We start from the raw sequence: 26742 nt of genomic DNA, 5'->3' as shown, positions 1-26742 counted from the left end.
TATCTTTCTCCTAAAACCTACTGTCTTCTGAACTCCCCTTTCTCTTTCTGTCCGAGACCCCACAATGCCCCCATTGGCCTATATTCCAGCCTCAGGATTATCCTCAATTCTTGTCAGTTCTACATCCATTTCTTGTATCAATCCCCATCTCTCTACTCAGAAGGTCACCAAGGTGGGGTTTAGGCGTTCATCACCTCGAGCCAGTTAGAGAGGCAGCTAGGTAGTACATTGGACAGAGTGCTGGGTCTGGAGGCAAGAAGTTGTTCAGTTGTTTCAGGAGTGTCCGACTTCATTTTGAGTTTTCTTGGCAAAGATACTGGAGTGGTTTGCTACTTCCTTTTCCAGCTCATTTTACAGATGAGAAAACTGAGGCAAACAGGGTTAAGTGACTTGTCAAGGGTCACAGCTAGTAAGTCTCTGAGATCAGATTTGAACTCAGGAAGATGGGTCTTCCTAACTCCAGGCCCAGTACTCTATACACCACGGTGCCACATTGCTGCCCCAGGAGTTAAGACCTGAGTTCAAATCCAGCCTCAGCTACTTGCTAGCCGTATGACCCCTGGCCAAGTCAATTAACCTCAGTTTCCTCATCTGCAAATTGGGATAATAGCATCCACTTCCCAGGGTTGCTGTGAAGGTTTGCTGAGATAATTATAAATCAATAAATGTAGTGTCTGGTACATAGTAAGTGCTATATAAATGTTATAGCTATTATTGTTAGCCAGGATTATTGCAAGAGTCTCCCAATTGTTCTTTCACTCTCTTCTACTCTGCAGTTTGGTCTCTACACAGGTGCCAAATTAATATTTCTAAAATTGAAGATTTTCACTGACTCCCCATTTACTTCTAGCACAAAATACAAACTCTGTAGCCTGGCATTTAAAGCCCTCCATGATCTGGTTTCTGCTGCTCTTCCTTGTATTCTACATTTCAGCCAAACAGGCCAATTTGCTACTTGCTGGGCAAGACATGCTATTTCCTATCCAGAGGCCTTTGCAGAGGCTGTCCATCCATTGCTGGAATGCTTCCCCTCACTTCATCTCTTAGAATCCTAGCTTCTTGCAAAGCCCAATTCAGGGGCATTCTTCCACAAGAGGCCCTTACTGATCTGCCCCATTGTTAGCACCTCTCTCCCTCATGACTTTGAATTTATTTGTCAGTGCATATGTTCTATCCTTCCCATAGAATGGAAGCTTCTCAAGCCCAAGAGTTATTTCACTTTTATCCCCAGAGCTTAGCACAGGGCCTTGTCTGTAGTGAAGTGGGGAAACAAACATTAATTAAGCACTTACTCTGGGACAGGCATTGAGCAGCATGCTTTACGGAGATCTCATTGATTACCCCTTTAGCAGGTGATTCCTAAATGTTTGTTGAATGGAACACAGCTCCTCTACTCCAGTCAGACAAATCCCTGTGCTGACACTTCTCTTCAAGACATCCTCAACCCATCCTTCCCATTCTCTCTGCCTATCCAAATCCAACATAATCTTTGAGTTCAAATTCTGTTTCCTCCATGAAACTCTCATAGATGACTCCAGCTCTCCCTGAACTCTCTTACTTCCTAGTGTCTCAGTCCAGCCTCTGATCGATCCTACACTGTTTTGCTTTGCTCTGATTCTTTTTTTCTTGTGTACAAGTGAGTTACTTGTACACAGAACTGGGCATGCTGGAGGTGCTTAATATAGAATAGCAAAATTCCATCACAAAGGACATGGTCTGGGTAAGGCCAGGAAGGGTTCCGTAGTTCAGGGATCTGGGCATGGGGGGAAGGGGAGGAAGAAGCGGGACAGAAAGGAGACTGACTGAAGACAAACTTAACTTTTTCTCAAAGGAGAGAGACCTGGCACATAGCTAGGAGAGACACATTCCATGCTACAGTGGGGACTTGGGGAGCTGCAGGCAACCTCCTGCTTAGTCCTTTACCTGAGCAGAAGAGGAAGGGAAATCCATTGCTGTTAATGGCTAATCTGGAACTGGTTCTTCATGGAAGAATTTGTAAACCTTAAAATCTTATATAAATGTCATTCATACATACTATTTGAATGCAAGGACTGTTTTTTGCTTTTTTCCTGTATTCTCAATGTCTAGCACAGTTGCCTGGTATATTGTAAGCGTTTAATGTTTATTAATTGAGGGGCAGGTAGGTGGCACAGTGAATAGTGCACCGACCCTGGAGTCAGGAGGACCTGAGTTCAAATCTGGCATCAGACACTTAACACTTACTAGCCATGTGACCTTGGGCAAGTCACTTAGCCCCAATTGCCATCTCCCCCACAAAAAAAAAAGGCAACTTAGGGGTGTGCTGGAGTCTGCTTGGACAGGCTCAGGAAGACTGATTATTACATTTTCAGTTACAGAAAATAGGAAATACTAAATTAGAACTTGATTTATTATTTTGTTGATTGTCTAAAATTAATTGTTAGAAAGAATGTTAAAAATATAGATTAGGGGCAGCTAGGAGGTGCAGTGAATAGAGTACCAGCCCTGGAGTCAGGAGGACCTGAGTTCAAATCCAGTCTCAGACACTTAACACACACACAAAAAAACTAGTCATGTGACCTTGGGCAAGTCACTTAACCCCAAATTGCCTTGCCTTCCCCCCTCAAAAAACAAAACCAAAACAGATTAAACCTTAAAAAGTGTTGTGGATATATAATTTTTTTTGGTGGGGGAAAGCTGGTTGTAAAGCCAACACACCCCAATCCAAGGGTCATCTTTCAGTTCAGCTCCACATACACCATGCCAGATCCCAGGTTCCAATGCTGGACCCAACTGTGGAAAATTGAAAGAAGGTCCAGAAGAGAAAAGAAGAGGTAATTAAGGAACTTGAAACAAGCTCTCATACTTTTTAAAAGTACCTTCACCATTCTTTTGGTAGGGGCTCCCCTTTTTATGACCTTATTTTATTCTCATGATGTTCCACCCTGGCAGACAGATGGGGCAATTTTTCTTCTGCCGTGTTACAAACGAGAAAACAGGTGTGGAAGGTTTTCCTCTGACCACATGACCAGGGAGGTAAAATACCCAGGCTCACTTAGCTAAGACCTATGGTCACAAAATGCTGAAGGAACGAGATTGTTCAGGGAAAAGAGAAAACCAGACTTCAAAACCCTGACTTAAAGAGACTGGTGATCAGTGGTCAATCTTTGCTGCCCAGAACAGGATGCATTGAGGTATAGTGAAAGGGCAGAAGACGGAAAGGTTAAACATAAGGAAGTCCTGATTTCAGGACCTAGTTTTCTAAACCTGTTGCTAAATTTGCTTTGGGCTTGTCATATGTAGAATGGGGCCCTCTGGTGTTGGAGAAATCCAGGAACTTGGAGCAATGATAGCCACTCAGACAAGTGTCTGTGGGGTTGAAGGATCATAAGAAATCCCTCGGAGGCATCATCCTTTTCTTCTTAGTTATTCCACACCATACATAATGATGAATGGTCTTCTCAGGGCCAGAGACTGGGTGCTAGCTGGCCCTCATTGGCTCAGGGAAAGACTAAAGGTAGAGAAAGAATAATAGTGTTACAGAATTTGGAGTTGGAAGGTAGCTTGGAGATCACCTAAGAATGTGGCCCTTATTTTACAGACAAAGAAACAAGTCTAGAGGTTAAGTGGTCCACCCAAAGGGATAGAATGAGTGAATGCTGGAGCAGAATATCTCAACAATGATTGGATTATCTCCCTGATCCTTCCCCCAAGCACCCTATCCAAACTGGCTCACTGATTTCCCTCTTGAACTAAGCATACTGCTTCCCTCTGACCACAGCCTATGTTGGGTACCAGTATCGCCTCTGATTGGTAAGACTTAACAACAGAGAGCTAGGTGGCTCATCGGATAGAGTGCTGATTCAGGAGCCAGGAAGACCTGAATTCAAACCCAGCCTCAGGTACCAACTGGCTGTGTGACCTTGGGGTAAATCACTTAATCTCAGTTTTCCCAGACATAAAATGGGGATAATATTAATACCTGCTTCCCAGGGTGGTTATGAGGATCAAATGAGATAATATTTGAAAAGCACTTACCACATTGGGCCTAGCACACAGTAAGTGCTATTCCAATGCTATCATTACCTCTGTTGGGACTCCCCCAATAGAAAGGTCAGAGAATGTAAAGGGGAAGGGGGAAGCACAGCCAAAGAAACCAAAAATGTAGCTGGGGAGATGAGGTAAATACCCACATGAAGAAGAAATGGGGGATTCTTGAATGGGGGAGCGAACTGAGCTCAGGGAGGAACTGATATGGGGTCTTGGAGAGTGGGTGGTTTTAGTTAGAGGATGCTGAATCAGAGGAAAATAGTTGAAGGGGCACTGGATTTGGGAATCAAGACCTAAGTCTGAACCTCAGCTCTGCTACTTGCTACCTATTTAAATGGGACAAATCATTTCTTCTCTATAGACCTTAGTCTTTGACAATGACTTTCCTTTAAAATCTATTCTATCTCTAGATCCTAGGGTATATATTATAAAGAATGCTGGACTTGGTATCCAGAGAAATTTGGGGTTTAGTCTTGCCTCTAAGGATAGTTGTCATTATCTCTCTAAGTCTTAATTGCCCCGTCTATAAAATAATGGTAGTAATTTGTGGCACCCAGCTAATAGGGTTGTTGAAAGAATCAAGTGATGTAAGCACTTTGTAAACCTTAAAATCTTATATAAATGTCATTCATACATACTATTTGAATGCAGGGACTGTTTTTTACTTTTTTCCTGTATTCTTAATGCTTAGCACAGTTGCCTGGTACACTGTAAGCACTTAATGTTTATTAATTGAGGGGTGGCTAGGTGGTCTAGTGAATAGAGCACTGGCCCTGGAGCCAGGAGGACCTGCGTTCAAATCTAGCCTCAGACACATAACACTTACTAGCCATGTGACCTTGGGCAAGTCACTTAACCCCAATTGCCCTGACCTCCCCTTCAAAAAAAAGTAAAAAAAAAAGTTTATTAATTGATAATGATTATCCTACTATTGTCATATATGAAATTATTCCTGATTCCAAGGCTCTCTCTCTCTCATTCCTTTCTTTGTTGGATGCAGAATCTACTAAATTGGGCCTACATAGATCTGCCCAGGAAACTGTTTCTAGCCAAGAACACTTGGATTTTCCACACTCAATAGCACTAGTCACAGACAGGTTCCTGACCAGTCATCTCCAAATCCCCATTCCTGGACCCCTTGGACCAAAAAATTCCTGAGGATGGGACTGTGTTTCTGGTGCTGACTCTACTCTGGACAGTTTCTGGAACAGGATCATCCATCAGCTACATACTACATATAGCAAGGACTTAGCAGTATTGAAGATTTGTTCTTCAGATTCACAATAGGCTGGAAAACTCCCTAATTGACCAGTAAGGGGCAGCATCAGCCAGGCTTGTCCCTTTCTTACTCAGTTACTGGCAGCCTAGAGGTGTGAATCTTGCCTAAACAACCTCCCAACCCTGGAGTCAGTAGGGTCAGGAAAGCAGAAGTCTGGGGAGGGGAAAAGAGGCATATAATACAGGCCTCCATTTATTCTATAAGAATAAAAGGGGATTCTGAGGATAGGTTTGTTGAGGATGGGGATATATGTGGTATAAATATGACACTGTAGTATCCTAGAAGTCTGCCCTGGGTCTATCCAGGGCTCACCTCTCCAAGTGAGAAGGAGCAGTCTTTTTGTATGAATCTGTGCACATGTGTAGCCTGTCCTGAATGGACCCAGAACTGGTGAAATAGGTACTTCTCCATGTCCTCCCCACCCTTCCCTCAGGCCTGGTGACCCATTATGGCCATGATAAGAACCTGAATTTTCAGAGTCTGTGGGAGGCCAGGATAACAGGGTGCTCAAAGCAGTGGGCTTCCTTGATTGTGGCATCTTCAGGTGAGTCCTGGGCCTGAGGGCAGCACTTGCAGCACCTGGTGATGGCATGGTCCCAAGGCTGAAGGGAGTGGAGCCAAAGGGGAAGGAAGGCCCAGGATCTGAGGCAACGGGGTAGCCAGGTGGGGTGATGCCGCTGCATCAGGTTGATGAGGATGACAAAGGCTAGGAGCCCAAGCAGGGGCCCTCCTACCGCTCCCAGCACTACACCTCCTGCCATCGACAATCCAAACACTGCCAGTGGTATCAGGAAGAAGCTGAAAAGTAGGTAGACACCGGCCACCCAGCGGTAACGGGCAGTCACATTCCCAAACTTCTTGGCCAAGGGGATGGGCAGGCGGAAGGCAGGCACTACATACCACAGCAAAATCCCAGCCACATTAAAGAACAGGTGGATGAGTGAGACCTAGGGAGAAATCTATATGAGGATGTAGACTGGAAAGAGACCTCTCAAAGGGATCTCTAGCTAATTCCCCACTAATGGTATTGCTTATGCAGGACCAGTTTCTTGGCAAAGGTGCATTCATATGAGAGCAAAAAAGGCCATTGCCTCAGGGACCCCAGGTTTAAAGGGCCATAAAGGGGCTTTTTATAGAACAGACCAGAGTACAAATACCCCTTAGATGAGGGAATCCACCCGAAGGATGGAATGAATGGTGACTGAATTACACAAAGGCCCTACTTATTCTTAATTTAGCCTTACCAAGGGATTACTAAGGACATTTCTCTTGGACCCCTGCCCCACCCAGGATATTCTGATAATTATGAGGCATAAATGATTCTGATAAATCCTTAATCAATTCATGATAAACTGGGACAAACCAGGTCTGATAAGAGGTTGGTGAGATTGGGATTGACCCTGGGTAAGGCTGACTCAGTGACAGGTTCGGGCAAAGTCTGGGGCCCCGTTCTTATTCCTGCCCCTCAGAATGCTGTCACATGAAAGATAAATTTGGTGGCAAAAGAGAGGAAGAAACACAAGTGGTAATAGGATCAAGGAAAGGTTTTTCTTATAACCAGGGAGACTTGAGCCTAGCTTCAAGCAAGGGGTAAAAGACCCAGAGAAGAGGGAGAAATGGAAGACGCTGAAGGGAAAAGAGATGAGTGTTTGGAGGTATAGAATTCAGGGCACAGATGGAAGGTTTCATATGTCTAGGCTCCTCAGTCAAACTTTGCACATAGCGGGGAAAGCCCATGTCAAATTTAGAATGGGGCATCCTGGGGGCTTCGTGCTGTTCTGCTGACTGCAAGTCTGGTGTTTCTCCCATTCCAGACTCTGCCCCTAAGCTGGGAGTGGAAACCGAAGGAAAGGATTTTCCTTTAGGGAAAAGAGAGACCCTCTGGAGGACACATTAAGATACCTGGACTGCGCTGAGCAGCATGTTGGAAGGGCTGGCGAGAGCAGCTAGCAAAGCCGTGGTGGTTGTGCCAACATTGGAACCCAGGAAGAGGGGGTATGCCCGCTCCATGCTGATCACTCCAACTCCTAGGGGAGAATATGGGAGTCACTTGAAGACTAGACCTAAGAACTGCCACTTCGGGGAGAAAGCCTGGAAGGACCTAGCCTGGTGTTCCTATACACATGCCTGGGGTAGAGAAGGATCTTCACCTACCTACTTCAGAGCCTTCCCCTTCCTTCTCTATCAGTCTTCTGTTACCACTACATGCCCAGGCAAAGGCCATGACACCAAACTCCTATCCCAGCATTTCCTCCTCCCAAAATGAGTGCCCAGGCAAGTGAGGGCTATTCACGACATCAAGTCTCCTGGCCCAGAAGTCTTCCTTCCTATTTTTTCACAGTGTACAGGAAAGTGAAGAATTGTCCTCCTGAGGGAGCTGTATTTAGAGGACACACCAAATCATCCAAAAAAACAATACTTTTATATTCCATTACCACTGAGTGCCAAGGGACTGAACTGGAGGCTTTTTTAATCTGGCGCCACATGTAAAGGAGCTCCCAACTCAACCCTGTTTCACCAAACCATCTGAGACAAACAATTCCTCAACCCTCTACAGCTATCACAGGCCCAGGTGGCAAGTGCCTCAAAATAAAATCTCATGGGGCAGACATGCCTTTCCTGAGCTCTCCCCCAAGCCCCTCCAAATACTTTTAAATAATGACTCTAAAGAAATTCTAGAGAAGCAGAACGCACAAAAAGAGAGAGTAAAACAATTTTCCATCCCAAGACAACTTAGAAGGTCAGTAGGAAAGGTCTGTTGCACCATGGTGAGAGAGGAGTACAATCCTGCACGGGCCAAGACAGTGCAGACTGGACCCCAGCAAACCAGGAGCAGGCCTCAGGACAACTGAATCAGTGGTAGCAACAGTGGTTTTCAGACTTCTCAACCCACGGACAGTAAGGGGATTGGACAATGGGTCAGAAAAAGATTTATGGGATTCCTTTGCTGGCACCAGGGGCAAGACTCTGTTGCATTGCCCATACTTGGATCTGGGTCACGGCCCTGGATCTCAGTCCCAGTGTGAGGAGGGGCACTAGCAAGGCTTATGACCACAGGGGAGGAGAGACCCTGATCACAGTTCAAAGCTGAAAAGAGTGCTTGTGGTCTCTCACAAACCAATGCACAGCACAAGAGAGTAGTAAACACACCTCTCCCTACATCATACTACCTTGGAAGAGCCCAAAATTATCTCTGAAAACAGCTACATAACAAGCCTAAAGCTTGGGACAGTGCACCCTCCACTTGGGAAGCAGAGGCCCACTTTAGCATAGAGTTAAAAGTCAAGAAATAGGCTGGAAAATGATCAAACAACAGAAAAAAATTCTGACCATAGAAAGTTATTATGGTGACAAGGAAGATCAAAACATATACTCAGGGACGGCTGGGTGGCGTAGTAAATAGAGCACCGGCCTTGGAGTCTGGAGGACCTGAGTTCAAATCTGGCTTCAGACACTTGACACACTTACTAGCTGTGTGACATTGGGCAAGTCACTTAACCCCAATTGCCTTCCAAAAAGCAAAATAAAAACAAAAAACATATTCAGAAGAAAACAACTAAGGCAAAATTCTTTCATCTAAAACCTCAAAGAAAAATATTAATTGGTCTCAGGCCATGGAACAGCTCAAAAAAGATTTAAAAAATCAAGTAAGAGAGATAGAGAAAAAATGAGAATGGTGCAAGTAAATAATAATTTTAAAAAGAGTCAACAATTTGGTAAAGGAGACACAAAAGAATACTGAAGAAAATAACACCTTAAAAAACAGAATAAGTCAAATGGTAAAAGAAGCAAAAAAATCCAATGAAGAGAAGAAAATTTTGAAAAAAGATATACAAAAGTTCACCGAAGAGAAGTCCTTAAAAAGTAAAACTGACCAAATGGAAAAGAAAGTACAAAAGCTCAATGAAGAAAATAATTCCTTAAAACTTAGAATTGGGCAAGTGGAAGCTAATGACTTTATTTATTTATTTATTTTTTGCTTTTTAGAGGGCAGTTGGGGTTAAGTGACTTGCCCAAGTTCACATGGCTAGTTTTTGTGTGTGTTAAGTATCTGAGGCCAAATTTGAACTCAGGTCCTCCTGACTCCAGGGCTGGTGCTCACTGCGCCACCTAGCCACCCCAAAGCTAATGACTTTATGAGATATGTAGAAACAATTTTTAAAAAATCAAAAGACTGAAAAAATAGAAGAAAATGTGAAATATCTCATTGGAAAAACAACTGACCTGGAAAATAGATTCAGAGGAGACAGTTTAAGAATTACAGAACTACCTAAAAGTCACGATCAAAAAAAGATCTTAGACATCATCTTTCAAGAAATTATCAAGGAAACTGCCCTGACATTCTAGAACCAGAAGGTAAAATAAAAATTGAAAGAATCTACCAATCACTTCCTGAAAGAGATCCCCAAATGAAAACTCCGAGGAATATTATAGCCAAATTCTAGACCTCCCAGATCAAGGAGAAAATACTATAAGCAGCCAAAAAGAAACAATCCAAATATTGTGGAGACACAGTCAGCATAACAAGATTCAGCAGCTTCTATATTAAAGGATTGGAGGGCTTAGAATATAATCTTCTAAATGGCAAAAGAGCTAGGACTGCAACCAAGAACCACTTACCCAGCAAAACTGAGTATAATCCTTCTGGGGAAAAAAATGGATATTCAGTGAAATAGAGGACTTTCAAGCATTCCTGATGAAAAGACCAGAGCTAAATAGAAAATTTAACTTTGAAATACAAGATGCAAAAAAAGCACAAGAAGGTAAACAGGAAAGAGAAATAATAAGGGATTTGATAAGATTAAACTGTTTATATTCCTACATGGGAAAATGATATTTATAACTCCTAAAAACTTTCTCATTATTAGGGCAGTTAGAAGGAGTACACATAGACAGAAAGCAGAGGTGTGAGTTGAATGTGATTATATCATTATCTAAAAAATAAAATTAAGGGATGAAAAAAAAGAATGCACAAGGAGAAGGGGAAAGGGAGAAATAGAATGGGATAAATTATCTGACATAAAAAAAGCCTGAAAGAGATTTTTATAGTGGAGGGGAAAATGGGGGAAGCTAGGAGGGGATCTCATGAATCTCTCTCATCAGAATTGGCTCAAAGAGGGAAGGATATACACACTCAGTTGGGGATAGAAACCTATCTTACCATACAGGAAAGTAGGAAGGGAAGGGGATAAGAGAAGGGGAGTGGAGCTGATAGAAAGGAGGGCTGTTTGGGGGAAGTAGAAGTCAGAAGCAAAACACTTTTGAGAATGGACAGGGTAAAAGGAGAGTAGGATAAACAGGGAGGAAATAGAATAGATGGAAATACATAGTTGGTAATCATTACTGTAAAAGTTTTTTTTTACAGTTTCTCTGATAAAGATTTACTTTCTCAAACATAGAAAACTGAGTCAAATTTATAGAAATAAGAGTCATTTCAAACTGATAAATGGTCAAAGGATATGAAGAGATAATTTTCAAAGTAACCAAAGTTAGCTACAGTCATATAAAAAAATGCTCTAAATGACTATTAGTAAGAGAAATGCAAATTAAAACAACTCTGAGCTACTACCTCACACCTGTCAGATTGGCTAACATGACAGAAAAGGAAAATTACAAATGTTGGAGGGGATGTGGGAAAATTAAAACACTAATGTACTATTGGTGAAGCTGTATACTAATTCAACCAATCTGGAGAGCAATTTGGAGCTATGCCCAAAGGGCTATAAAACCATGCAGACCCTCTGACCAAACTATACCACTCCTAGGTCTGTATCTCAAAGAGATAAAAAAGCAAAAAGGAAAAGGACCTATGTGTATAATAATATTGATAGCAGCTCTTTTAATGGTGCCAAAGAATTGGAAACTGAGGGGATGTCTATCAATTGGGGAATGGCTGAACAAGTTGTTGTATATAATTATAATGTAATACTATTGTGCCATAAGAAATAATGAACAGGATGCTCTCAGAAGAACCAGGAAAGACTTACATGAACTGAGACAAAGTGAAATAAGCAGAAGCAGGAGAATATTATACACGGTAACAGCAATTATTCTCAGCAATACAATGATCCAATACAATTCTGTAGGACTTATGATGAAAGATACTGTCCATCTCCAAAGAGGAAACTGGTGGAGCCTGAATGCAGATCAAAAATACTTTTTCTTTACTTCATTTTTTTTTGTTTTTGCTTTTTGGAGTGGGGAGGGGAGGGAAATTGGGGTTAAGTGACTTGCCCAAGGTCACATGGCTAGTTAGTGTTAAGTGTCTGAGGCTGGATTTGTACTCAGGTCCTCCTGACTCCCAGGCAGGTGCTCTATTCACTGCACCACCTAGCTGCCCCCTTTACTTCATTTTTTCTTGTTTTTTTTTTGTCTGTGTTTTCTTTCACAGAATGACTTATATGGAAATGTGTTTTGCATGACTACACATGTATAAACTGAGTCAAATTGCTTGCCTTCTCAATGAGGGGGAAGGGAGGGAGAAAATTTAGAACTCAAAATTTGAAAAAAAAAGTTAAAATTGTTTTTACATGTAATTGAAGAAAAATAAAATATTAAATAAAAAAATAAGACCTCATGCAAGACTAGGGCCTCACACACCAATCCTGACCAAGTCATGTGTTTCCTCCAAAAGCAGGATAATAAGGAGATTTTTGGAGTAGGACCTGAAGGTGGAAACCCAAAAAGAAAAAAGAAAGTTGTTGACAATATAAGGCAAGGCAAGTAAGAAAAGATAAGTGGAATAAATCTGAGCAAACAGTGGGTAAAGCAAATTGACAGAGTGGATTAGCAGATAGGGAAAATAGATGAAATAGGTTAATTCAAGGCACAAGGGGAGATGAGGATTAACTGTGTCGTTGTGGTTGAGACTATAAGGAAAGGAAGTTTAATAGGGCTATTAAGTTATTAAAATGAGATAATAGACAATAAAAGTTTTAATCAGGTGAGGTGTAAATATCCACAAGTCATTTAAAAAAAAAAAGGCTGAAAATCTCAACCAGAATGCAGAGTAGGTAAAAATATGTAATGACTTGAATCAATTGAATAATATTTGTATTTCTGCCCCAGCTGAGTGACTGTTATCTGTATTCCAGGAGGAGGCTGATCTGGAGAAGATAAAGTGATTCAAAGAACCTGTCCCCTCACTTCAGATTGTTAGGGACAATGAAATATTTCTAAAGAAAACAGAAATGTTTTCAGTGGGGGAAAATGGGGGGCACTCCATCCTCAGAGATGGAGGAAGGAATTTGACTTCTGCTCCAATATTAGAGTAGAAGAATGTTGCACAGAGGAAAAAAGGGAAAGGACAGCTGTACACTTAGAGCTTAAAAACAGATTTGAGACTCTTCCAGGAGAGGAAGGATCTGGGTGCTCTGGGGAGGAAGAAGCTTCATGTCCTCTCACAGATGATGTCATAGGCTTTCCCTTAGAAGCCAACAGGTGAAAGATCTCCCATTGAGGGTCAGAGGAAGAAGAGAAGTGTGGCTAGATTGGGTAACTGCCCACTCGGAAGTCCGGAGGCCTGTTTGTGGACCCAAGGGCAACAATAGACAGATCTGTTGTCTTCCCAGGGCATATATCCAAGGCCTAATAGAGAACCTCCCAAGACTTAACAAAACAGATGACTATTCCTCACTTCTGGTGATTCATTCAGGCATGGGTGATACTGCCAAAAGGAATCTAAAAAGCATTGCCAACCATTATGAAGTCTTGGGCAAGAAACTGAAGACCACAGAGGCACAGGTTGTATTTTCCTCACTGTTGCCTTTGAAGGTATGAAGGGGATGAAGAGAAGAACAGTTAATTTGGGAAGTGAATAAATGGCCAAGAAGGTGGTATATGAGAATGTGACTTGGACTTCTGGACCACTGCTTAAAATATCAGGATAAGGGATTCCCAGGTAGTGATGGAGTACACCTAACCAAGTATGGTAAAAATGTATTTACTGGGTATCTTGCAAATCTAATCAAAAGGTCTTTAAGCCAAAAGAGATGGGGGAGAGAAAAGGCTATCTATATACCACAAGCTAGATATCATGGAGGGAAGCTATAATAAAGAATGGCAGTTGCCCATATGTCCATAAGACTCAAAATCCAAAAAAGGAGCCAATAATTAAACCTATGGCATCTAGTGTCTATATACAAATGCCTCAAGTTTAGGTGGGAAAAAGAGAAACTAGAAGTCCTAATGTGAGGAAGCAAATTAGACCTCATAGATAGTGCTGAGACTTGTGTGATAAAATGGATGCATAGATTAAGGTTCTAGAAAGGTATTTCGTATCAAAAAAGAAAGAGGATAGATAAAAGGTGGGGTAGAGGGTAGTAATGAATATTAAGAAGGTATGTGAGGGGGGCAGCTAGCTGGTGCAGTGAGTAAAGTGCTGGCCCCCGAGGCAGGAGGACCCGAGTTTGGTTCCTCCTCAGACACTTAACATCCACACAAAAAAACTAGCCAAGTAACCTTGGGCAAGTTACTTAACCCCAATTGCCCTCCAAAAAAAAAAGCAAAAAAAAAAAAAAATAGAAGGTATGTGAGGAAATCCAGACACCAGAGGGAGGAAGCATAATAAAGAGTATTTGGGTGATTCTCCTCAATAGGGGGAAAAACAGAAGTGAATTGGTCATTGCAGTATATACTACAGGCCACCAGGAAATGAAGTGTAAATATATGAGCAGTTTGGGAAATGGATTTCTAGCTTGGCACAGATGTATAATATAATATTGATAGGGGACTTAATGAACTAGATTTCTCCTAATGAATCCAGAGATACTAATAACTTCTTGAATTGCCTTAGTGATAATTCCATCCTCCAAAATGTGGAGGACCCAGCAAGAGGAAATTCTATTCTGGATACGATTCTCACTAACAGGGAGGGTGGGAACAATAGGGAAACTGGAGAAAAATGATTACTCTCTCCTAGAGTTTTTGATAGAGGAGAGAAAATCTGAGCGGAGTCTAACATGTTCCCTAGATTTGGGGAAAGTAGATCTCAAAGGGCACAGATGACTAAAAATGGACTACAAATCTATATGGAAAGGTAGAAACTATATAGGAATAAAGTCTGATGATACAAAGGGAAACAATTCCAAAAAGAAAGGAAAAAAGATTTATCTGAAGAGAATGATATGGATGCACAGAGCACTCACCAACCAATTTAGATTTTTGCAAAGAAATATACAGAAGACAGAAACAAGGCTAGATAACAGGTATGGACTGAAGAACATGATATGGCCTTGAAAAAACAAATGCCGAGAATTGCTAAATGTTATAATGAGCTGAGGCTGGCAGGGAAAGCTGAAGAAAACTCTACTGAGAGAAAAGGGAGCCTCAAAGAGTGGATGGGAGGATGATAAACTAACAAGAGAGAGCAGAGTTGCTCAATTCTTTTCTTTGCCAAGGTAAATGACCTTTGCACTGGAAATGACAGAACAAAAATAGCTAACAGAGTTAATATCCAAGATAAGTAAGGAGATTTAATATCTCGTTTAATGTCTAGAATGCCTGGCTGCCCTTGATACGTTTAAGTTATCTGGTCCAGATGAACAATATCTTCAGATACTGAAACTAACAGGCGTGATTTTCAAACCAAGGTCAATAATGCTTGAAAGATCATGGAAAATAGGAGAAGAACCACAGAATTAGAGAAAAGGCAAATGTTTTTCTGATTTTCTTTCTTTCTTTTTTTTTTTTTGGAGGGGAAAGGCAAGGCAATTGGGGTCAAGTGACTTGTCTAAAGTCACACGGCTAGTAAGTGTGTCAAGTGTCTGAGGTTGCATTTGAACTCAGGTATTCCTGACTTTAGGGCAGGTCTCTATTCACTGCACCACCTAGTTGCCCCAGTCTTTCTGACTGGCAAAAAAAGAGAAGGGAATGATCTTAAATTATAGACAAATGAGATTGACATTGATTCTGGAGAAAATTCTGGAAGAGGGAATGGCTAGGTGGTGCAGTGAATAGAGCACTGGTCCTGAAGTCAGGAGGACCTGAGTTCAAATTCGGCCTCAGACACTTAACACTTACTAGCCGTGTGACCTTAGGCAAGTCACTTAACCCCAACTGCCTGGCCTTCCCCCCTCAAAAAAAAAAAAAAGAAAATTCTGGAAGAGGTCATTAAGCAGATAATGAATGAATATCTAGAGAAGGAAGCAGTAACTCAATACAGAGAGCCAGAGTGGCTTCTTCAATAACAGGTTATGGTGGACTAATCTCATTTCCATTTATGACAATCTTACCAAACTGGTAGATGGGGAGAATTCTCTAGAGTTTACTTGGACTTTAATAAAGTTTTGAATAAAGTAACTCACTCATACTGTTCTAGTGAGGAAGGTGGAGAGGTGTGAACTAGACAATAATTCAATTAGATGACTCAGAATTAATGAGAGAACCAGATTAAAAGAGTAGCTGTTAGTGGTTCAACGTCAATGTGGCAGGAGGTCTCCAGTGTAATAACCCAGGAATCTGCACTTGGCCCTTTGCTATTTAACATTTTTTTAATCAATAATTTAAATGGCAAAGATTTTATGCTTAATAAATGTACATGATATAAACTGGGTGGGATAGCTAACACAATAGATGAGAGTGTCAGGATCCAATAAGATCTTTACAGGTTAGAGTATTAGACTGAATCAAATCAGATAAAACTCAGTAAGAATAAATGGAAATCCTTATACTTTAGTATTATTTTTAAAAAATCATTTTCATAAGTAAACTCTAAGGACCACATCCTTAGAGCATGTAATATATCTCTGCCTGACTTGGTGAGCTTACATCTAGAAGTATGACAGAGGGGCCCATTCTTTGTCTCATAGTATGCACAGGTATGCAAAAAAGCTAGGTGGTGCAGTGGGGAGTCTTGGGCCTGGAGTCAGAAAGACTCATCTTCCTGAATTCAAATCTGACCTCAGACACTTACTAGCTGTATGACCCTGGGCAAGTTACTTAACCCTGTTTGCCTCAGTTTCCTCATCTGTAAAATGGTCTGGAGAAGGAAATGGCAAACCACTTCAGTATCTCTGCCAAGAAAACTCCAAGTGGGGTCACAAAGAGTCAGATACAACTAAAAAATGACTGAATTGAATACACAGGTATCTTCTTGGTTGTTTCCTGTCTGCTTATTGTGTGGTGACCAAAATAAATAAAAATATAAATCAGCCTTTTAGTTGAATACTGATCTAGAATTGAGTAGGCATACAAAAGGCTGGAAACTGATGAATAAACTCCTTTGCTAAAGTGTTGTAAGCCTCTGGTAACAGCTCCTTTAGTGGCTGTGGCCTGCTTCCTGCTGATAGCTGCCTTCTTTCTCCACCTTGCATGAATACACCACCTCTCTGTTGTATCTAGTCTTTTCTGGTCTTAGATGAAGAAGTATCAGAGACAGAAACGACCCATGTATGACCGTGTGTGAGCTTCAAAAGTTGCAAGAGCTACCAGAGGTCCAGAGACTGGAGTCCAAAACAGAATCTGCCAGTAGCAACAGGACCTGAGGAGCCAGCCGTGGGAAAAGACCTGCTGGACCCAGTCCAACAATGAACTGAGCCAGCAGTCAATACGTGATGTCCTTTAAGCAAGGGAGTGATTTGTCCATCATCTATGCCTCTCCCAGAAGTGAATTTGGTCTAATGTTCAATAGTTACCACTTCGTGTTGGAGTTTACTGTCTCTGAGGGATGAGTGGATATGTAGAGAGAAGAGAGGGTTCCAGGTTTAGGAGACTGTTACATTTCAGCCTTCTCAGTAAATGTTGCTTTGTGAAAGCTAATTGGTATTAGTAGGTTAATTCATATGGAGGAAAGATCAAATGATCAATTGATTTTGGGCAGATGTTTGTTGATGAACATTGATATTGGGAGGAACACATCAGATAGGGGCTCAATAACATCAGTATTAGATGTCTTTAACCTTTCAGAGTTTTGCCATTAGAACCCCAAGAAAAGTAGTAGGCTCACTTTGGGGACCTGACCCACTAGAACAAATGTGGTTCGGCAAAGTAGCTCAGAGCCTACACACTACAGGTGGAAGGTGAGGAAAGTATTAGGTCAGATGGCAGTTTGTCTAAAAGATATTTGGATGTTTTAATGGACTTCAAGCTGAAGAAGGAAGAGGAGGAGAAGGAAGGGAAGAAGAACAAGAAGTTGCCCTGGTCAGGTTTCATCTGGAACAGCACTCTGTTAAGTTCTAGCTGACACAGTTTAAGTATATTGATCATGAGTACATCCAGAAAAAAAAGAAGCTAGTATGGTACAGAGCTATAGTCAAGTAGGGTTAAGGCCATGTCATATGGGCATTGCCGGAAGAAACTGGAAATGTTGAGCCTGGAGAAAAGAAGATGCGGGGGGAGGACATGCTAGCTGTTTTCAAATATTTGAAGGGCTATCATGTGGAAAGGGGATTATTAGATTCATTCTGTTTGGTCCCAGAGGGCAGAACCAGAAGTAACAGGCGGAAGTTACAAAGAAGAAAATTTAGACCTGAAAAGTTAAAAAAAAAAAAAAGCTCCTAAGAGCTGTTCAAAAATAAAATGAACTGCTTTGAGAGATAGACAGCTCCCCCTTTCTTTGTGTTTTACTAGACCACTATGGAGGTCCCTTTCAACTTTCAAAATCTGCAATCAAATGATTTTAAATTTTCTCTGTGTGCATCACCATTTGTTACCCTGGGATGAGGCAAAGGAAGTGCCAGTTCAGAGGGGCCCTAGGGTCCCCATCACAGGTATTTTCTGTTGAAATTCTGGACCAAATCTCTTTGCTGCCACCTTCCTTCATTATAAAACCCTGCATAGTGGGAGTATTAGTCATTTAGTATTTTCTTTTTTTCTTCTTATTTTTGCTTTTTGGAGGGCAATTGGGGTTAAGTGACTTGCCCAAGGTCACAAGTCTAGTACGTGTTAAGTGTCTGAGGTCCTCCTGACTCCAGGGCCAGTGCTCTATTCACTGTACCACCTAACCGCCCCTTATTTAGTATTTTCCTTAGATTATGGCTAGCAAACTCCCACTCCATTTTCCCCTAATTCCTGTGGTTGAGAGTTACTGTCCCAGGATCTTAAAGTTGGAAGAAACCTCAGAGGTCATCTAATTCAACCCATATGTAAACAAAGATATCTTTTACAATATACCTAATGAGGTCATTCAATTTTTGCTTTAAGGCTTTCATTATAAGAGGGAAGCCACTATTCACAGCAGCCCATTCCATTTTTTTGTTTAAATGTGTAAGCACTTGGGGTTAAGTGTCTCAGGCCGAATTTGAACTCATGTCCTCTTGACTCCAAGGCTGGTGCTCTATCTACTGAATCTAGCTAGCTGCCTCAAGCCTATTCCATTTTTGACTCGCTATAACTGTGGGGAAGTTTCCCCCTACATCAGGCCTAATTTTTCCTCTGCAGAGTCCACCCATTGCTCCAAGTTCTGAACTCTGAGAACTGCACTCAGGCAGAACAAGCCTGATAATCCCTTTTCCACATGACAGCCCAAATACCTGAAGGTAACTATCATGCCCACCTCCACCCCCAAGTCTTAGTTTTTCCAGGGTAAACACCCCCAGTTCTTTCAAAGAATCCTCATGTGGCATGAATTCAAGGCCCCTCATTATCCTGGTTGCCTTTCTTTGGACCCTTTCCAAGTTTATGAATGTTTTATCTAAAATGTGCTCAGAATGAGACACAGTACTACAGATGTGCTCTGATGAGGGCAGAATGCAGAGGAATTAACACTACCCTAGTCCTGGACACTGTGCTCCTCTTACTGCAGGCTAAGATTGCTTTAACACTTCGGGGGGTGGGGTGCTGCCAAATCGCACTATAGAATCATATTGAATTTATAGTTCATTAAAACTCTCCAGAAGTTTTGCCACATTTTCTTAGTCTTACACTTTTGGTGTTGATTTATGAACACTAATATTATATTTTACATTTGTTGTTGTCATTCAGTCATTTCAGTCACATCTGGCTCTGTGTGACCCCATTTGGGGTTTTTTGGCAAGGATACTAGAGTGGTTTGTCATTTCCTTCTCCAGCTCATTTTACAGATGGGAAAAGTGAGGCAAACAGTGTCAAGTGACTTGAAGAGGATCACATGGTTAGTAAATGTCTGAGGCTGAATTTGAATTTTTGAAGATGAGTCTTCCCAATTCTAAGCCCAGTGCTCTATCCACTGTGGTACCTTGCTGCCCGGATATTTTACATTTACCTTTTTTTGAATTTCACCTTTTTAGATTTGGCCCAGTGTTCTGGCCTGTCTGGATTTTTTTGATCCCTGAACTTGTCATCCAATGTGTTAGCCCTTCTTCCCAGCTTGAAGAATTCTCTACAAATCTGATGAGCAGGCCATCCATTCCTTTATCCAAATAATTGGAAAAATGTTACAAAGCAAAGGTAAACTTTCTAGTCATGAGACCAATAGGATAGCAAACTGAACATCTTTCCCAATCCCAAAAAAAGCAATTCTGCACCAGGTATGCAGCAGTTACAGCTGGACCCACATGACAGAAAAGAAAAAACCTTGACATGATAAAAATCTCTATGAATAAGCATTGTAGAGTATTAACCTTTAAAGCGCTCACCACAAATCTCCACCTTCCCAGCAAGGACACACAAATTGACCTGACCCACAAGCTTGGATCTGGAGCCCATTTTAGAATCCCTTCTCACTACAGAGACTTTTCTGGAATACCTCATCCCACTGCCCATCTCCTCCCACCTCAAATACCTATTCTTTCCCACTGTGTGAGAAGGAGGGAAGGAAAAGGGGGAAATGAGCACTACTGTCTGCCTGCTACAGAAACTGTTAGGAATAGTCTCTACACCCTCTCTCTACCCTACAAAAAGTAGAAGATGTTGATTCATCTCAGCCAGAAAAGAGAAGAGACAAGGAAGGAACAGTTCAGGACAGTATGAATGACTGTATCAGACCTGAAGGAAAAGGGACTGAAACTTAGCTGGGGTCAGTCCTGTTCCCTAAAAAGCTCTCAAAGGCATGGACAAAGACCAGTGAAACCTAAGTCTCTCTATGTGGAAGGGGACCAAGGAAGCCTTGTAGTCCAGCCTTACTAATATACTGTCCAGGAAAGGAAGAAAAATCAGAAAGTGCATGATAAGGAAATGTAAAGAGAAAGGCTGAAACCCCAAAGATTTCAAGAAGAAAAAAACTTAATAGAGGGGAACCTAAAACTAGAAAGAAATATGAATACTAAATCCTCAAAGAGATTATAGAACTCTCTGAATAAATATTGCAAGGCAAATGACAGTTATAACCAATAGCAGTTAGCATTTGTATTGTACTTTTAAGGTTTGCAAAGTCCCTTAAAATTATTGTCTCATTTTATCCTTATAATAATTCTAGGAGGAAATAGCTATTATTATTCCAGTTTTAGAGATGAGAAAACTGAAGCATGGTCATATAGAAAGTAAGGGTCTGAGGTTACATTTGAACTCAGGTCTTCCTGACTCCAGGTTCAGTGCTGTATCCATTACATAACCTAACTGCCTCGGGAATACCTGAGGAAACACAGAATTCTGTGGAACCAAAACAAGGAAATTCCAGAATGGTTCAAAAGAGAAATGAAATCCATTAGAGAAGAAATTAGGAATTAATATGTGCTAAAAGTTATAGTTTTCAATGTAAGTAATAAAATACCCAATTAGCGGATGAGAAAAGGTTGCATCCACAAAGGAGAGTTTCCCTCAAGGAAGTAAAAAAGATTTAACACATTTTGAATGAAGGAATACTGAAATGGAGAGAAATCTGGCAAAAAAAGAAGCAAAAGACAACCACATTAAAAGAACACATGATCTCTACACAAGCCAAAGTCAGATCTTGAAGACAGGATATGCAGAAAGAACTTAAGAATCATAGGTCTCCCAGAAGAATATGACAAGTAAAAAAGTATGAACACTATAATGAAGGAAATAATATAATATTTAATATAATATATATTATAATATAAGATATATTAGATAATATAATAATATTAGAATAATATTATAAGAATATATATAAGAATATAATATAATATTATATAATATATAATATAAGAAAACTGCTCCAGACCTCTGAATACAGAAAATAAAGTACAATTAAAAGAGTCCATAAATTGTCTCCAGAAAACAAAACCAAACCCTATACTTCAAACTCTAAGACACATAGCAGTCAAATGGAACAATTCTAATGACAAATAAGTTCTTTAAGTGGCCAAGATAAAGACCTTCAGATATAAAGGAGAAGAAATTCAAATAATACAAAATTATTGTACATCCACTAGAAATAGCAGAAAGGAATGGTTTAGCACAGAGATGTCAAACTTTCAGCCTGTAGGCCAGCAAAATTTCTGAGTGCAGCCCAAATTATAATGTAACTGGAAAATGTTTAATAAAATAAGTAAAAATACTATACAATATGATAATGTTCATTTGGGGTTTTCTAAGTCAATATGCAGTCCAAAGGGACGTGTTTCTATTTGAGTTGACTCCACTGGGCACATTCAAAAAGCAAAGGAACTAAAATTGCAACTCCAAATGATATACCTTGCAAATCCAAAGCTAGTCACCAAAAAAAAAAAGGGGGGGGGGGACATTCCACAACAAAGATCCAGGCATTGAGGGCCCTCCACTAGACACTTCCTTCCATGTTGATATCAAACTATTTGCCTCTTTGGGTCTAGGCATTCAACCAATTTGAGATCTCATCTCCTGGGATTATTAACCTGGAATCTGTGAACTTGTTTAAAATTAAAAAAAAAATAATTGTAGATCAGAATAATTGCTTTCTTTTGTAATCCTATGTATTTCATTTTATGCATTTAAAAACATTCTGGGAAGAGGTCCACAGGTTTCGCCAGATTGCCAGAAGGGTCTATGACACAAAAAAGGTTAAGGACCCCTATCTAAGTCTATGAATTTCAGTCTTGTCCACAAAAATATCATGAGACAACTTTTCAAATGCTTTGCTAAAATTTAGGTAATTCCCGGAGTTACTAGTTTTCTGACAAAAAGGAAATTAGTTTAGCCTGGCAAAATCTGTTCATGATAAAACCATGCTTTCTGTGATTGCTGCTTCCTTTTCTATGTGTTTCCTTTAAAAATACATTCTATAATTTTGCCCAGAATTGAAGTCAAACCAGTTTCTGATCATTTATAAAATCCATTCTATTGCTTTTCTTTGAAAATCAGGATAACCTTTGAACTTTTCTAGTTCAAGATGGCTGTCACTTTCTCCATATCTTTCAGAGGGGCTCACGTTGGTCCTTACAGAATATTGCTCATGAAGACCAAGTAGCTTGTACTTACCAAGGGCAGCTAGGTAGATTTGCTATCTCTCTACTTATCAGGGGCATCACCTACTCATCATTTTTCCTGTCCAAAGATCATTTTTCTTGGTAGAGACTACAGAAACAGAACAAGAACTGAGCAGTTCTGTGCTTTCTCTTTCATTGATTATCATCCCATTCACTTAAGCAACAGATCTATCCCTTATTTGATCTTTCTTCTAGTAAAACACACCCCAGTACACACACACACACACACACACACACACACACCAAACCTTTTCATAACTTTCCTCACCAAAGCTGAGCTTTAGTATTCATGAAGCTAGGCTTACAAGACCATACCATATTTTTGCAGCTCTCTCCTTATATCGTACCATCTAGAACCCATTCTATCTCCCATACATCTTCCTTTCACATTCCTTCTAACTTCTTGCACCCCAGGCTTCCTCCAAATAACTGTTTCCCTGGTCACCCTCTCCAGTATTAGGTACTTCTTTGGTCATGGCCCCAAATCCCATGCCAATAGGAGTAGGAATAGTTTTTGTACCTGAGTGTGGTGGGGCATGCCTGTAGTCCCTGTTACTGAGGAATGTGATTCTCTTGATTGCCTGAGTTTGGGAGTTCTGAGCTGCCATAGGACTAAAGTGCATACTAAGGGGATTAACTAAGTCTGGTACCAATATAGGGAGCTCTCAGGAGCAGAGGGCACTAGGCTGAGGGAGAGGAAGGGCCTCAATGGGAAAAACTAAGCCAGCTAAAGCTTCTGTGTGGATCAGTATTGGGAATCAGATCCACAAGTTGCCACTGTACTCCCAGACTAACAAGATAGGGAGTCAGTCTCAAAAAACACCCCAAAAAAACAAACAACCAGAAAACTTGTCACATCTCACTGTCTCTTCTAGACATCATCATCTCTTTCACATCATCACTCAGCAACATCTTCCCCTTTTGAGGTTCACCAGGCCTATCTATAACACCCTATTTAGAACCTAGTCACAGTCACCTAGAAGCCTCTGCTTCCTCAAGGAATTCAGTACTTGGTTCAATCTTTCTTTCTATTCCAGTCTCTGCCTTCTTACCTAGAGACTTCAATATATATCTTTTTTTTTCTTTTTGGAGGGGGGAGGGCAGGGCAATTGGGGTTAAGTGACTTGCCCAAGGTCACACAGCTAGTAAGTGTTGAATCTCTGAAGCCAGATTTGAACTCAGTTCATCCTGACTCCAGGGCTGGTGCTCTATTCACTGTACCACCTAGTCGCCCCTTCAACATACATCTTAATACCCCCCAAAATACCCTGGTATCCTAGATCCTTAATTCTCTCAACTTCCATAACCTGTATCTTCACTCTGCCTCAGTCACCCACAGGGAAGGACAAATCTTAGATCTCACCATCAACCATTCAATTCAGTTCAACAAGCATTTATTCAACACCCATTAATGTGCTACTTCCATGATCTTGAACTAGGAAATTCCTCTCTGACCATGACCTTCTATCTTTCAGTCCTTACGTTTGGCACCTTCTGAATCCAGTCTTCATTCTCACTGTCACCATCAGTGTCTTTATGTTTCCTTGTCTGTTAATCAGAACCCCTTGATTGGTTTCTCTTTCCTGCCTTCATTGTCTTGGACCCATTGTTGCATCAGGTTAACTATGTACTGCTCTCTGTCTTTGAATTCCTAATCCTCTTGTTTTGTTGACCTTGCCAAACTCCATACCTGAGTTATACCCACCATGTTCTTTCTCCATTCCTACTCACATTGCGTTAGAGAAAGTCACACAAACTGTACTGATTGAATCTACTATTAATTTTTATTGTCTAATCACAACTGGGTCCTCACTGTGGCATGGCAACCTTTCTATTCTTCACTGATTAATTCTCTGTCACCCTCTCCATGGTTATTGAAAACAATATTTTCTCTCCTCAAATCCCTTACATCACCTTCTTTCCTCACCCCTTCAGCAAAAAACTTTATCTCTTTTTTTTTTGAAAGTATAGATGTTCACCATCACCCCTTGTTCTCTTCCCTTTTGTTCCATTCTCTGAGAAAGATGTCGCCTTCTTCTGTGCCAAGGCTACCTCCCATTCTATTTGTGCTACTGTGGGAGTTTGTCCTTTTTATCATTCCCCTTCTCTCGTTTTCAGTTCTTCCCTCATTTACTTGTACCTTCCCTGTTGAGTACAGACATGACCAGGTCTTCCTCATCCTTAAAAGCTGTTCAACCCCTTAAGATATTATCTTATACCTCTTCTCTTTTTAACAGCCACACTCCTAGAAAAAAAGTCCATATTCAGTATCTCTATTTCCTGTACTGACAACTGAATTTTAATTTTTGCAACCTGATTCACAACCCTATCACTCCTCATTGCCCTTTCCAATATTACCAGCAATAGCTACTATATCCAATTTTTCCCTCCCTTCCCCCACTCCACCCCAAGTTTTATCCTGCTTGACCTCTCTCCATCCTTTAATTCTGTACTTTGTTGACTTCGGTTCTGTTCTGGTTCTCCTCCTGTCTATCTGACCACTCCTCCTGTCCCCTTTGCTGGATCTTCATCCATCTCCCAACTCACTGTTTGGATATCTCTTGAAGGCTGGCCCTGGGCCCTTTTCACTTCCTTCTCGACCCCTGTTTTTGGTGATTGCACCAGCTTCCACATACTCATTTAGCATCTATTCCACAAACATGACTCCCAAACCAATATCTCTTCAGTATCTATATCTATCCCAAAGGACTGGAACTGTTTAATTTTTGTTTTCATATGTCCTAAATGCTTCCTAGGTGTTTAATGAATGAATAAATATACATTTGCCTGAAATCTCTTGCCTGAACTCTAATTGCTGATCATCATTTAGCTGCTAGAAACTTCTACCTATATATCTAATCAGTATCTCAAGATTAGCATGTCTAAAAAGGGATTCATTGTCTTCCCCACTAAGCCCATCCCTGTTCCTGTTGAAGTACCACCACTCTTGCTGTTGCCCAAGTTCACCATCTCCACTTCCATCTTATCTGAGCAGTTGTTAAGTCTTATTAATTCTACACTCCACAATATCTCTTCAGGCTGCCCTTTTCACCCCACTTCCAGGGACACCCTAGTTTTGACTCTCATCACAAACCAAATGAACTATTGAAAAGCTTCCTAATAGACCTCTTTATTTCCTGTCTTTTCCTTTCCCTGATTTATTCCAGTCAAATTGGTCTACTGGTTGTTCTCTGAATTCAACTTTCCACCTATTGTCTCTGTGACTTGGCACAGGAATATGTTTCCCATCTTTATGCACTCTTTGCTGTACTCTGTCTCCTAGAATCCCTAATTCCCTTCAAGGCTCAACTCAACTCCTAGATACAATCTGTTTTGGTACTTGACTTCCTTGCCTTCCCACCCACCAACTTCAGTTGTCAGTGCTCCTCCAAGTTTCTTGGATTTACTTATCTATAGAAATGTAATTAGTAGAATGTAAGCTCCTTGAAGACAGAAATTGATTTTTTTGTCTTTCTACCCTTAGCACCTAGAATAGTGTCTTATACATAATAGGCACTTAGGAAGTATTTATTGAGCTGAACTAAATTGAATTGAACCAGGATCTCACATGTCTCTCCTAGCCCATCCCAAGTACCATCACTGGCACAGTGAGGCCTCTCTACTTACCCATAAGGGGAACAATAGCAGCAGTGAAGACACTGCTGCTCTGGACCACAAAGGTCATAACAGCACCAACCACAATGGCCAAGTAGCCACTGAGCCATCCAAAGGGGAAAGAGAATTCTGCAGGAATCAAGAGGAAGGAAACATCAAAGTTACCACAAAAATGTTAATAACCAGAACTTGTAATTTCTATAGCACTTAACAGTGTATAAAGCACTTTCCTGAGAGAACTACCCCATAAGGTAGTTAGTGTATGATTTTCCCCATTTTGTAAATGAGGAAACTGAGGATCAGAGAATGACCATATTCACCAAACTGATAACAATGTATTACCACTACTAGTAGTAATAATGATAGTAATACTTTCTGACATTACACCTAAGGGTTTATTTTTTTACATTATTTTTTTTGGTTCTCACTAAAATCTTTCAAGATAGAGAATTCAATTACTATCATCCACATTTTACAGATGAGCCTCAGAGAGGTCAAGTAACTTTATCAACCTCACAGAGTGGGTTTAGTGGCAGA

The 26742-nt window shown here is 40.8% G+C and overlaps 1 protein-coding gene across 1 annotated transcript in view; it reads right to left on the bottom strand.

Annotated features, from left to right (window-relative positions):
- Positions 1–2584: 2584 nt before the first annotated feature.
- Positions 2585–26742, bottom strand: part of SLC34A3 (solute carrier family 34 member 3) — a 32517-nt gene continuing 8359 nt past the window's right edge. The window contains exons 11-14 of the mRNA XM_069072744.1: positions 26218–26334; positions 7211–7335; positions 5774–6255; positions 2585–3490 (exon numbers count right to left, since the gene is read on the bottom strand). Coding sequence (XP_068928845.1) covers positions 5782–6255; positions 7211–7335; positions 26218–26334 — 716 coding nt within the window. The 3' untranslated portion in view covers positions 2585–3490; positions 5774–5781. The remainder of the gene's footprint in view (positions 3491–5773; positions 6256–7210; positions 7336–26217; positions 26335–26742) is intronic.

This window comes from Petaurus breviceps, unplaced genomic scaffold (assembly GCF_028583685.1).
Source record: "Petaurus breviceps papuanus isolate PSGF00001 unplaced genomic scaffold, PetGlider_PUasm1.0 90847, whole genome shotgun sequence".
NCBI lineage: Eukaryota > Metazoa > Chordata > Mammalia > Diprotodontia > Petauridae > Petaurus > Petaurus breviceps.
The sequence above is the reverse complement of the archived record's forward strand: the minus strand, read 5'-3'. Positions and strand labels throughout refer to the sequence as shown.